Raw genomic sequence first — 14,834 nt, 5'->3', positions numbered from 1 at the left:
TTTATTATAAAGGCAAATTCTCTCAAAGTGAAAAAAACAAAACCAAAGAGAACTGCATATACACTCAGGGCTCACAACATAAATATGTCCCAAGGTTTTCAAAGTATGTTATACCTACACAGGAATCTGCTTAGGACTGATTTATGTTAATTTAGCTTGGTTCTGCTATACCACACCCAGCCTACATTGCTGGCTTTTATGAGTTACCATAAATTGAGATTTTCTAGTTGCTGTGAGCTTAACTGTATCCAGAAAGCCTCCTAACCAGTTTAACTAAAACGGAGTTCAGTTAAATAACTGCAAATTGCAGGTAAACCAAAGGCTTAGCTTATAAGCTTGGGCACCTCTGACTGGCTCCTTGTGCTTAAAAAGAAGTGGGTAAATTAGCAGGCTTACATGGTTGCAATTAGAACTTCAGCTAATGAAATGGAAGAAAAAATCCCAAAAGCTGCTATTTATTGTAGCTCTTAGCTTAAAGCTAATTAGACAAAGCCTCAAAGCTTAGTAATCACTATTACTGGTACCATTTACTGTCAGAACAAAAGAAGTCAAGGTCTATAAATTAAGAGAAAAAAAATGCAACAAAAGCCAACCCCAGAGAAAAACAAAAGTCATATAATAATGGAATTTTCCATTAAAAAGACAATGCTAAAGGGGAACTGCCCTGGCAGAGGGTCATTAGAGTATAGAAGGCTTGCATTCAGATTAGATCTTCCTTCCAGTTGACTCATTCAAATAAAAAAAACCTAACATCTCAAAACAAAATAGATAAAAAGGGCAATAAATGGTTGGCACTCTGTTCAGTTGAAAGTTTTTCAAGGATCAAAGAACCACACTGGCTCATGGCAGCAGTGGTCCAAGCTTATGATTTCTGCTTCTCCGTGTGATTAAATGCAGCTACTCCCTTTGGCATTTACAACTAATTTTTAATTTTTGATGTCTCTCTTTTTATTCACATCATGTGATTAGATAAAAAAAGAATTAAGTGCAAATGCAGAAATTATTTTATTCAGCTGGGATCAGGTGAAATCAGAGAGCAAAACATCATGTTTAAGAGGATTGATCAAACTGATTATAGAACATTGACTTGGACTTCCACAATTGGCAGAAAAATATCCTAATGTTGTATTGAGTAACTTCTCTTTCTCTTCATGCACAAAGAAATCAGGTGAATGCTGATGAAGGTAGAAACGCATGGTAAGAGCCTGACTGATTACACCTTACCCTCAATTCAGTGTGTTGCTACAGGCTAGGATGTACAAGCCACAGGACTTCATAACAACAGAAAGATTTCACCAGGAGCCTGCATGGATGCATTAAGCCCTTCTAGAAGAGCTTACCTTGAGTGCAGGCAAGCTGAAGCCATCAGTCAGATTGTGTGCCTCCTCTTCAGAGACCTGCTCTTCACTCAGTCCCAGGCCCAGCTCCTTAAAGGGGACCACACAGATGTAGCTGGTCACATTGTCACTCTCTGAGTTCAGAGGGTAAGTTTAGCTGGAGTTAAGGTGGTAAACAAAGCCACTTTTGCATTAAACACACAGAAAAGGAAAGAAATAATAATGTTTCATATTTCAGGCAATTTTTATGAAATCACATACTTTCATCCCAAATCCACCTGAATCCTGTTTCGCACTCCTTATTTGAAGCACAAGTTTTAAAGGCTCTTAGAAGGATGAGAGATAAGACACTGACAAAATACCTATGTTAAAATACAAACACACAAAAAGAAAAATAGTAGATTGATGAAAAATCCCTGCATCCCTTTTGAATGAGTGAAACAGCTTACTTTTAAATATTGAGTTTCCAAGACATAGTTCATGTCAATCTTAAACCAGAAATTGACAGAGGAAAGAGATCAATTGTGCAACTTTAAATTTTAAAGGTAGCCTGTGTTATAGACTAAGCTCAGGATGTGAATTTGCTAGAGGTCTGTCTGTGGATGGACTGCTCAGAGAGATCTTTACAGTAAAAGGTCTTTGACATTTAAGAGAGCTCTGTGAGAACAGAAACTCCCTGGCTGTGTCATAACATTAACTTTATTGATTACATCACTGTAAAGACATTATGATCTTGGCAGGATGAGTGGTAAACTGGTATCTATCAACACCATTCAGCACATTTAAAATCTCAGTAGGAAAATGTACATTTCTAGTCCTCAAAAATGCTTAAAAAGTAGGAAGCAAGCCCAATATAACTGATACCAGAAAACAGAAAAAGCAATTCATAGAATAGGAAGTACTTATTTTAAAATAGCACTAATTTTAGGATAACCTCAGGCTGGGGAGAAACAGTTCAAGATTTTTGCATGTTTTCTGATAGTTACCCAGTCACAAAATAGTAAAATTCATTTTAAAACAGAAACATAAACTTGTAGCCATTAGTACAAAATCACATCTGTTTCACAGAAATATATATATATTTGTAAAGCATTAATGAAAACATGGTCTCAATTTAATATATTTGTTTTTCATTTATAGTTTGATCTAGAAACTGAATGTTCTCATCTCTTGCACATAAAGCCAATTAGAAGCACTTGTCTCTTGTAAATCTAATGTGTTTTCTGGGGAAAGCTACGAGTTCCATCCACTTTCACACCCAAATTTTCCATGTGCTAAATTCTTATAGGATTGAACTTGCAAAACTGATTTGCTCAAGAGACTTTTACCAGTTAAGCAGAAGAACATTTCAGGAAAAAGTAATATTCTGTGTCTCAGGAAACACTAAAGCAAAGTGTCCAGGATCTGAAAACCCCACATTTCTCCCTCCCTTATTAAGTGTTCAAACAAATCCCTGCAATGTAAATTAATTAGGATCAGAATATTACTGTTGTCACCAGCAGCAGCTGCCTCACATAAATGGTGACTCTAAATTAATCTGACAGCATGCCCAGCAGAGGGAGCACATAGGATGAGGATGGGAACTCCATCAGAAATTGAAAAGTCAGGTCAAAGCCCTTCAGGACCACTATCTTAGAAACTACTTGTACTCCTTGTTAGCCTTTTCCTGCAACATGGCCTTTCCAACAGTATGAACGCCACAAAAAGCAGTTGGACACACATGGATTCCTAAGTCATGCTAAAAATAAATTCCAGGCAGCATCTCAAATGTGAGGTTTGACCAAGGAGCCACTTACCCATGCTGTGTCTCAGCCAGGGATTCCCAGTGGCCTCCTGCACCTCCTGCCTTGCCCTCCTCTATTGCATCCCTTCCACTCCCGTTTCTATCTGACAGATGAAAGCAGAGAACTGATCCCATGCCCCCATTAGCTTCCTAAGGATCAAACATCTACAAAGTTTAAACACATAAACACCATTATATACAGGAACACACTTCCTTCATGCACTTTGATCTCGTAGTATTTTTAACCCTACTGACTTCTGTTAAAGCCAAAATACTAAAGCCTAACTATCTTAGATTAGTTAAATTTTTCTATGTCTCTGTGAAAATATTTCATTCATTTGTTTAACTTACATGCTTTATTAGCTTGAGAGGAGAGAAGGGAAGGCAATGCTTCTTAATAATGAACTGTCAAATTCAGAATAAAATACCTGTACAGTGAATGTCTAACCTCTTATCAGGTTAGACACTCTTATTTACCTGTAGAAAAACAAGTATGCTAATGTATCCCTGTATGTAACAATTTAACATTCATACTTTAGTCTTCAAAAGCACATTCCCATCTGAAGACCTAACAGGAGGGCCTCACAGGATCCCTGGGAAATCCAAGCCGCCCTTCTACAAATTCTCACCTGCTCACCAGGGGTGAGCTAAGAATGTGATAAACTGGCTGGTCTAGGAAGAAACCTTGGGCACTGAAAAATGCCCAAGTGTCTCTACTCAGATATTTCAGCTTGGCAATTTAGGCTTTTATAATCTCAAGAGGGTACTACTTTTTGTTTAGCTTACTTGTTTTCTTGCATGAACTTTCCCTCTCCCTAGCTAAAGGTATGGGTTTTTCTAACAGTTTCATGATGCAATAACTAGACCTTTACAGAGGAGATGGAACAAGTTTTTACTAGATTTACTACAGGAAATTAGCAAATGTCCCTGTGCCCAGTGCATCTCAAAGACACAGAATGCATTTTATAGGCATTCCATTCTAACAGGGTAAGATATCAGTTTAAAATACTACTGTCCAATGCCTGGTTTTATCATTAATAAAAAAATAACACTATTTATGCCTTGACAGCAAAGAACATCACCTCACAACAAAATCCAAGCTTTTCAAGTTTACATGGTCCAATGCCCAAGTCCTACCTATCAAAATAGATCAAATCAGACCATTCTGCAGAGCTGAGGATGAGATTATTAACATCAGCCAGTAACATAAGCTACAGGATTTCCTCCATCCAGCTTGTATATAATTACATCAGATTCCCATGATGCAGAACCCACAAGGCTCTTAAGAATAAAAGAGTTAAGCAGCTAGCTTGCCAAGGGAAGCACTGTCTGAGTTACCACACAATTCAGTGGAGGACAGTGCAGAGAGCTTTTGAACTGGTCTGCACGACATCCTGTAAATGCTTAACCCAAAGTGCCTAATTCCTAGTTTAGGCTTTCAGCTATTGCATAATGCTGTAATCTTAGATTCTGAATTAAAAGAGAAATACCCTTTTTATAGCATTTTGTTCTGTGATTTTGAGCAATGCACTCTTCCTGACATGAACAAATCAGAGCAAGAATGGTGTGAGCAAATGCTGAGTTGTTTCTGCTAGTACCCAACTGTCTCTCCACACAAAATGTAAGCAATATGACTTTCCATCTCATTAAATCACTGGTCTACCAAGTTTGACACAACTGCCAGGTATAAGGCTAAAATATGACTGCATATTTTCTCTTCTACATGGGAACAAATTTTAATTAGGGCAAAATTATTTAACTGTACTCACTGAAGGCAACTATCTAACTAAAAGAGGGTACACTAGCCACAAGAAATATTGCTGAACTACTACTTCTACTGAATAGAAGTGAGAATGATAACATCAAATTTATGCAATTTGTACAACCATGAATAAAGCTGTGACCTAAAATTTTTAACTCTCTGTCACAGGTTCATCAGACTGATCTCCTTCCAACATATTTGAGATATACATTAACAGAAAAGCTTAATTTGCTGCAGTTAATTTGGTAGAAGAAAACCAACTTACCTTTGAACACAGGGATGTTGAGTGAAAGGCCATATTGTGCAGAGAAGAGGATATTTTGGTGCAAGGGATATTTTGGGCTAGGAGGAATTATAAAACCAAATCTTGAAGGGCTCTGAAACACATCATCAGCATTTAGACCAAAGCACGGGTGTCAATAATGATACAATGTTTTCAGCACACTGACTCTTACCACACTGCACAGTACAGAAAAAGGCACATTCTAAGCACGTTCCAAACCAAACACAAGCCCAAATTTACTAAGCCACCTTTTCTTTCCCATGATTAGGTACCTCATTAGATCCTGTATGTTTCTAGACATCCTGACTCTCACCATTGGCACAAGTGCCAGAAGGCAACATGGACTAGCTGAAGAGGTGGGTTTTTAGAGGAAGGATATTTTTTCAGCATGTAGAGAGTAGCCAGTCTTGCAGCTCGGAAGTTGGCTCGGACGGAGCGATACACGGCTTTCCGGAGGCCAATCAGGTGCTGGCTAGGATGCTGTCCAGCTTTATTAAATGGGCAAGCGGCACTGACCCTGTCAAGCAAACTTGAAAAGTAAAATGTGATACAACTGTACAGATGTCCTAAAGCATTTTTAAAGAACAGTACATCAGTTTTCCTATTTCATTTTTTAATAAGCTTTTGCAAATCGCTCAGTAACTATGAGACTAAACCCTGATCAGGTCAATGACATATTTAATCAAAATTTCAGACAGCAGCCAAGATTCCTCAGTAAATAGCCTTAATATATTTAAGATTAAGCCGTGGAAAAACTCCTGAGCACATTTATTTTCTTTAAAATTTTCCAAAATGGTGTAGTAATAGTAGACATAACATTATCTCAATCAGGATACAAAACTATTACAAGCCCACTGTCAGCTTTGGAAGTTTTAATAAACGTGTATTTAACATAAACCTCTTTATATCCAAAATTATGTTTTTCAACAATTTTTGCAGAAAAAAGGTGCCAACACAAAGCTTTCTATAAAAAACACTATATTCTTTTAACCTTCCTGATGCAGAAAATTTTCTAGGTGAAGAAAAATACTATTTGAGAGGTGACCTAGATTTCATCATGATGCAATGAATGGCAGCTGTGTTTGTGAGAGTCTTGACAGGTAAACAAATGACATGTATACACCACACATGCGTATTGGAAAATACATTTGGTGTCTGGCTATTCAGCTGAATATACCATTTAAAAGAAACAATGTCATTTGCCTATTAAAATATAACTCAGATTGGCTTTAGCACTGTAAGAAATCATCTCATCTGGAAATAAAATGAATTGTGATCTGGGTGAACGTTGAACAGGTCTGTGGAACTTTAAGCTCCAGCTGTATCTTTTCATGTGCAATCTGATGTCAAACCTGTGACTGAGACTCTGGAAACAGCCTAGGTGCACTCTACTTGCTGGGACTGTTTTTACTAGAATCAACTCAGGAATGAACATGATCTGGACAACAGGACAATCAATTGTGATTTCTTGTTTGGGGACTGGAAGCCTGCTTCTGCTCTCACCTTTCCCAGGGCAGAGTGAAGAGGTGATTTCATGTGCAGTCACTTAAAAAGGAAAAGCATACAGGGTCCCTGGCAAGCGTGAGGTGGGTTGCTGCATTGGTAACTATTTCTGTAGTCCATCTGACTAAAAAGCTGACCAAGTCAGCAGACTGACACTGCCAGGAAAATGTCAGTCCTACTCCATGTGCTTAGCTGCACATTGGGAGGGGAAATAGCTTGTGGCCATCACTATCAAATACGAAAACCAGAGCAGCCCACCCAGTGAGCGAGGCTGGAACCATATATCAGTATGTTTAACACCATTAACACAAGCAGATTCATGCCAAATATTGCCATATATTGAATATGCTAGCTGAAATACAATATAAAATATCTGCATACCATTTTAAATTATGTGTTATTAAAATGGCTTATATAACATCTCATAAACGACTTTAAAATCTGAAAAAAAAAAACCCAAAACTGTGTTAATTTCCATTTCTAAATGTAAATTTAAAATGCTAGCCTTGCTGTATCTTTCACTAGGGAACACAGCATGTAATGCAGTACATGCCAATCTCTAACCTTTCCCTAGCTTTTGGAAGTAACAACTGGAAGTGTTTATGTATAAACTCTCACATCAGTTTGTAGACCCAAGCCCATGTGAATTGTCAGAAGAAAGCTCAAAGAAGAGGAGCAAAATTCTTCTACCATAAAAAAAGGGATCTATGTTCTACTCCAGTGATGCAGGCTTTTCCAACTCCTATAGAGAACAAATATAGCGTAACTTATGCACAGCACGTACTGCCAGTATTCAGTAAAACAATCTGCCTTCCTTCTGGAATGGATTGATTCAGTGCTTTATATAAAAAAAAATCTTCCTTATTTGACTAATTTAATTAGTAGAAACTGTTATATGTCTTTCTGTCAGGCATGTCATATCCCTAAATTCTTAGTGTTTCATTTATCTTCACAGATCACAGAATGGGTTGGTTTGGAAGGGAGCATGAAGATCCTCTAATTCCAAACCCCCTGCCATGGGCAGGGACACCTTCCACCAGGCTCCTCAAAGCCCCATACAGCCTGGCCCTGAACATTTCCAGGGATGGGTAAGTCACCACTTCTCTGAACAATCTCTCCCACCATCCTCACAGTCAAGAATTTTTGTCCTAATATCTAATCTAAACCTGCCCTATTTCAGTTTAAAGCCATTCCCCCTTGCCCTATCACCACACACCCTTGTAAAAAGTCTTTTTCTTATCCTCTATGTATTTTAATTTGACTTACATGTTATCAAAATGTTATCAGCTTTGCATATTAGCCACAAGTAGCAAGAAGCAAAGAAAAGTTTAAGGGTGAATTTCCCCTTTTCTACAGCTCCAAACCCATTTTACTGTATAGAACAACAACATATTTCTACATGTATTTTACAAACCAAATCTTAAATTGGCTTTCAACTTTTAACAAATTTATATAAACACATTAATAAAAATCTATTACTGCACTTCACCATGAAAGCAGTTCTCTAAAGATGCTAATATACATCCATATGTATTAAGTTCATAGAGCTTAATTCAAGTTTAAAATACAGTAAAAACGTATTTTAAACTTGAATTAAACTATTTTAACTTGACTATTTTAACTTGACTTAAAACGTATTTTAAACTTGAATCATTTTGGAAAAGAAGTTAATTGTGACAAGCAAGGGAATAAACACTTGCTGCTTACTGCTGCAGCCTTTCAATATGTATTCCTTCAGTTCTTGTTTTATGATGTGCAAGACAATGGGCATACTTTCATTACCCTCCAGAAATTCCAGGCTGCAACCTGTGATCAGGCTTCATTTGGCTAATTGCAAATGAAGCAATTAGACAGAAATACTGCCCTTCTGCCTGAGTAGAGCACTGCCCTACCTTTGCTACACAATTTCTGTAATCCAGACCAGCCAGGTGAGGTCTTGGCCATCTCTGCATCACAGAGCTGGTAACATGCAGACACACCTGATTCCAACAGAGCCTTAAACACTTCCAAAGGCCAGGCTGGAATCAGAATATCAAGTTGTCTTTGAGAGCAGCTAATGTAAAAGAAGCCTGATAGGATTACAGAATCACAGAATAGTTAAGATTGGAAGGGACCACTGGAGGCCATCTAATCCAAGCTCCCCGCTCAAGTTCTTAGTTCTTGACCTAATTCCTGTTCTGGTTCCTGTGGCTGCAGTCAGTTTTACTGGGAGGGGAATGAAAACAAAAGGATGTTTGACTATCTATTCGAGTATAGCAGGCACAACCACACAGTAATAAACCACTTAACCTATAGAGAACTGACCAAAACCTCATCAGTAATAATCTACCATTTACAGAGACAGTCCAGTATCAATTAATAAGGGGCTAACAGGGTAGAACAAAGCAAAGCCATAGATATCTCAATGGATGTGTAAATGAGCCTATGAGAACAGCAATGGATGGTGTCATGGGGAGGAAAACCAGCAATGGAGCATGAGGAACTTCAGGCCAAAGCTGCTGAACTGGACTTGCCCTGTCAGAGTTTAGCTAAGTACAACCAAAGTCTGAACTTGGCACTATTTAAATAACAGCTTCATAATCTTTCCACTCACAATATGGTCAATGCACAGGCCTATGCTGAGTCAGCAGTACCTTAAAACAGCTGCACATGTAACACTGACCAGGATGCTTTACCTCACTGAAATCTCATTCCTTCAAGGATGCTGAATAATACAAGAGGATACTCAGTAACTTTTCAAATGCAACTATTTCTATTGCCATGAGACTCCTTCTGAAAAAGCACTAAGATTTGGTAACCTTACTACAGGAGAAAAGACTAAACTTTGTTCTGCTGGTTTACTGTAGAAAATTGTAGGAAAAAAAGGAAAACTAGAATTTTGGATCATACTCCAAGAGGTACCCAAAACACAGAATTTCACACTGCCCTGTGCAGCAGCATCTCTTGCATATGTGGATGCAGAAAAGGACACTCTGGAGTTAGAAGTTCCTCTAGGCTAAACCAAACCATAACTTGTACAGCATTGACTTTATACTGTACAGTTGTTCCAGTGAGGATGCTGGCACAGTCAAACTTCTCCCACTCCATCCATATACCCAAGTCTTTTGAAAAGCTTGCCAAAGTTTCAAGTAAAGAAGCTATTAGATCAAGCATCAGCTTAAAGACCAGTCTGTTTTTTCTTACTCTGTTATCTAAGATATGTAGTAAAAGAACAAGGCAGCAGCAATTTAGACATTGACCACAAGTTCGTTTGCTTAAACTTGGGCAAAAATCCAAATGTTTTTCTCATCTGTAATTTGGACAAGCCTGAACAATAATTTCTTTTAAGAACCCGTTTGCAAAGATAAGACTGCCTATTGCTCAAGTATATGCTTCTTCAGCAAAAATCCAGACCAAAACAAAAACCACATAGCTAGGCAGACTGAAGACATGCTTATGCATTCCAAAGGCAGAATGAAACATTTCTTCAGTGAAATATGCTGAAGGTATCTCAAGCTGAAAAATTAATCCAGAATTTTAAGTCTAAAGTTGCACACTTGCATGCAAGAACATGTGTCTGAATGTAGAATAGTTGCTCTGGCATGGATAAACACCTTGTTGCCCACAAGGGAACTTGTGATTTTTTTACAAAGAAGTTGACTGTATTTTAGGTGTTGGTGTTTCCCACCTCCTTTAGCCTTAAGTGGAATTGGCACACATAGATTCATCATAGGTGGTTACAATGCAAAAGCATCCATGGCAATGAGAATGCAAAGAAATAGGCCTGTTGGCTTTGGAATCACTGCATACACTGAACACTTTCTGATGTCCTTTCACACAGCAAATCAGCAAAACTTATCAAGTAACTACAAGAGCTGAATAATCAGAAACATTTTTGCATCCCTTAAGTGGAAGAGAGGCAAATTCAACACTAAATAATTTAAGAATCTAAACGTTTCAACAACTGTATGTAAGAAAAAAATACTAATGTTAACTTTACTTGAGGTGGGAAATAATGTTTGATGGTTTTTGCTAATTACTGTGTTCTCACTACTTCAGATATATTTGTTAAATAAAAAGAGAATGGTTTTCATGTCATCCTGTTTTATAAAATATGAGTGAGTGATTACTTGCAGATCAGTTTATATATATCAATTTGGTAATGTAAAATAAAAAACTCTAAATGACTCTCCAAAATAGTTAACTTAGTTCAAAGTCCATTTGTTCATATATTTCATTGCTAGCAATGCAGGACACAATTCCAAAGGCATGAGTTTTGTGAGACTTAATTCACCTTCAGGATGCGGGGTTTTAACACTGAGATGTTAAATTCCTACTTTTAGTATGAATAGTAATTATACCACTTCATGTAAATTAAAACCTTGAAGTATTATGTTTTTCAGTAATTCCACTTGTTATGGGAGACAGTGTAACAAGACAAATTTAGAAGACAGCTGGTTTGTATGGATTTGTGTATTAAGTAAAGTGAAATACAGACTCACAGGGTAAATCCTCTGGAAATCACTTCAGTCTCCTGAATGAGTCGTAGAGCTTTCCTCACGAGGTTGGTAAAGGCCCGGCTATTGGCCACTGTTTCTTCCAGCTGGGTACAGTGTTTGCGCAGGGACATTTGCAGCCTGGCTGTCCTCCAGGTGCCCCACACCCTAAAGGCTGCATAGAGGAGCAGCAGGGGTCCGCACAGCAGCCACGACCATTCCTTCCAGCATGAAGGAAACATGAGCAGTGCACTTACAAAGGCAAGGAACAGCGAGACATCCCTGCAAACAGAGACAGTACCACCAACCACACATTACTCAGGGCAAACAGGTGGGAAAATGATCAAGTTTTCAGTTACATTTGAGATTACAAGATCTTTACTGTGGGGCTTTTATGTAGGTCCTGATGGGAGCTGTAACCACTGAAAACTACCCCTTGTGACAGGTTTAGATGAATATGTACATGATATTACTTGGCTGGTAAACTCTAAGGAAACCTTTCTTCAGCTTTTTCACAGCATGGGTAGGAGAGTAATGTACCACTTTGAAAGGTCAATTTCTCTTACACACTTACATGACTTAAAAAAAATAGAAAAGAAAATTTAAAAGAGAAAAAAACCTGACTATTCAGCATTATAAACCAGGGCGTGTAGGAACTGTAATATCTGTACTTCCAGGTTCAAGAGTACAGTAGGGAAGGGCATGTTTCTTTTGGTAGCAAATCCCTCAATAAGTGCCAGCTGTGTTTTTTCTAGAGTCTGACTCATTTAACTCAGACACCAATGCACCACTAGTTTCTAACACAATTTTATAAAGATGGTTTGAATAATCTTTAAAAAAAAATTGGCACCTTTGGAAAATCTGTAAAGAATGATTTCCTAGTATCTCGGTTACTTCTCAAAGACATTTAAAAAGCTTATAAAGTTGTTACTTACTTCTCTAAAAATTCAACATAAATAAGTAGCTGCTAAAAATTACACCATGTTTCATGTATATCATTACACGGCTTTGTAAAACAATCACACTCTTCAGGGAGATGGATGGGATAGCAGCTTCAAGGTGCATTACAACTATACTTTTCCAGAATGTTTTCAGTGAAAACATTGAAAACATTTTTTTTTTCCTTCATCCCTTAAAGCTGTGTATCCTGCATTTAGGTTTGGAAGTATAGACTTGGAATATTTTTCAGTTTCTAAAATAAGGCACAATCTCTGCGTTTCTATATCCTGGACAGTTTTGTGGTCAAATTTCAACCAGCTTTACAAGTGTTAACTCTTTAAGGCTACTGGCTACTGATAGGTTTCAGTAAAAGTCCAGGGTTAAAATATTCCAAATATGTAACTACCTCTGAAAGGGACAGACACACAGTCTCTAACTTCCTTGGCACATTTAAAAAAAAAAGTACCACAAATAAATCAAATCACAACAATGAAAGACTAGAAGGGATTTAACAGCTCACTTTGTTCATTTTCAGCTTCTGGTTGGTTAACCCAGATCATCATGGACAGACCAAAGATGACAATGGAGACTCCACAACCCATGTAATGGGTATTCCAACTCCTGAGTATGCTTAGAGATCAAAAGATTTCCCCCAAGTCCCAGTTTGAATCACTGGCAGATTAATTGCATTATTCTTCCTCTTCTTACATATCCTTCCCTTTTCTGAACAGAACAAATGATGACTGATCACTACCTTGTACATATCCTAACACTATTCCATCCCAGAGATATGCAGATCCCTTCCTGGAGTGGTACTGCATACCCAGTTATTCATTGCTTGGTGTTTCTTAACTTGACTTTTCCTTCCCAAGTGTAGCATTAAACTTTTGTCTTTATTGAATTTTCTATCATTTTCAAGGTATTTCTCCAAGCTACTGTTGACCTCTGGTCTATGACAACACAAACTTGATGTCATCTGGAAGGTGAACAACATTCACAAATTTTGTAAGTGTACTTTATCAGCTGAAAGTTAAAGAAACTGAATAATGCTAGGACCAGAAAAATCTGGTTCAAAAGTTCTCTTGTTTGACAGAGAGCATCAATATTGACACAACTTAAACAGCTGAGGTGTGACTATATATAATTTTGTCTACTTTTTTAGGGTATATATGATATGAGAAAATAGCACTGACCCATATTATGTGATATTTTTGCTACTGCTTACCACATTTCTAAGTGGTTGTCAGAACAACCACTGGAATTGTTATTTTTTAGATACAGGTGGTAGCTGTTCAGATACTGCTGCCCCACACACAACATATTTTATAAAGACCACACCAAAATAAACACTTTTAAATTCACACTCATGTCTCATTATCAAAATCACCTCTAAATAGCTTCAGAAATTAATGAATTAATCAACTGTGTTAGTTCCTCCTTATAGAATATATTAGTCAGGAGTATCCATTCATGTTCATGCAGTTACTTCAGATTAAAATTAACTCTTTCAATAAAATACCCAATGGAAAAATCTTGCTTATACAAAAATCTGGGGACCAGGAGAATAAAGACTCAAGGACATGAGAAAAAATACAGTTACTTTAATGTAGCATTTTATATCAAGAACGCACAATATATTTTTTGCTTGTTTCTCAGTGACTATAATGGTAGATATCCTCAATACAATACCAAATATTAGGAGTTGCTAGGGAGCGTAGCGTTGGAAGCTGTCTGTTTTCCTGTTGCTTACACTGCCCTGCAGACAGGATACTGGGGTCAAGGAATTCAATCAGTTCCACATCCTCCTGCAGCAGAACTTCCTGTTGCAGGATGGTACGGAGCGTGTCAAATCGAAATCCAACATCCTTGCCACATACAAATGGCAGAAGAAAAAACTGGTATTAGTAAAGAATATGCAAATTCTTAAAATTAAGTTAGCAGAACAAGGAAAACACCCACACACCCTACACTTTACTGACAACAATCTGTTCCCAGGGCAGGGAAATGTTTCAGATATATCACAAGTAGCTACTTTTTTATTAAACTTGTTTAACTTTTAAAGTTCACACACTACCTAACAATTTGGGCTTGCAGGATGCATCACACTGACTTTGTGATCTGACCCAGATAGTAAAAATAACTGGAAACACACCACAGAGTATGCCACTTAAAAAAACAGAATTGTTTTTTTTAAATGCCATGACATAATTTATATCATTAACAAACAAAACTTAGAGAGAGACATTGCTAATTAGTCAACAAACGTCACTTGTGGACACTTAATAACAGCATTGTCACTGGATCGAAGCCCCAAGCCAAGGCAGTGGAGAACCCTCCTGCAGGATTCTGTACCTTTCCCAAGGGAACTCCATCCAAACATGAAATATCACGGGGCTCTGAAGACCTCCCACCTGCTAAACCTCAGGCAAACTCTAGGGAGTTACATTGTTGCGAATTTGACGCCATTAGCATTTGCTACTTTTGCCCCAAGATAGCTCTTGAAGATAAATATGGAGCTCATGAAGACAAATATAACCATCAGAGAAGCCCCCTAAAATTTTTATTTGCATACTGCACTAAACCGTAATTGCTTCAAGTTAAGAATGTCATAACAAAACCCAACAAACACTGAACATGTGCATCCCTGAATCTAGCTAATTACAGGAGAGAAAAGAGAATATTTCTGAAAAGTCTCTAATAGAAGCTTTTAACACAAGTGTGACATTTCACAGTACAAAATCTTTTCATTCTG

At 37.6% G+C, this 14,834-nt stretch overlaps 1 protein-coding gene across 4 annotated transcripts in view; it reads right to left on the bottom strand.

The window, feature by feature from the left end:
• Positions 1-14,834, bottom strand: part of VEZT (vezatin, adherens junctions transmembrane protein) — a 52,643-nt gene that overhangs the window by 16,674 nt on the left and 21,135 nt on the right. For 2 of the 4 annotated variants that reach the window (XM_030237888.2, XM_030237891.2), the window contains exons 4-7: positions 13,772-13,947; positions 11,150-11,425; positions 5,545-5,694; positions 1,341-1,488 (exon numbers count right to left, since the gene is read on the bottom strand). In XM_030237888.2, coding sequence (XP_030093748.2) covers positions 1,341-1,488; positions 5,545-5,694; positions 11,150-11,425; positions 13,772-13,947 — 750 coding nt within the window. The remainder of the gene's footprint in view (positions 1-1,340; positions 1,489-5,544; positions 5,695-11,149; positions 11,426-13,771; positions 13,948-14,834) is intronic. The other 2 variants (XM_030237889.2, XM_030237892.2) reach the window with 1 other exon arrangement.

This window comes from Serinus canaria, chromosome 1A (genome assembly GCF_022539315.1).
Source record: "Serinus canaria isolate serCan28SL12 chromosome 1A, serCan2020, whole genome shotgun sequence".
Lineage (NCBI taxonomy): Eukaryota > Metazoa > Chordata > Aves > Passeriformes > Fringillidae > Serinus > Serinus canaria.
Note: the sequence above shows the minus strand (reverse complement) of the source record. Positions and strands in the feature narration are given on the sequence as shown.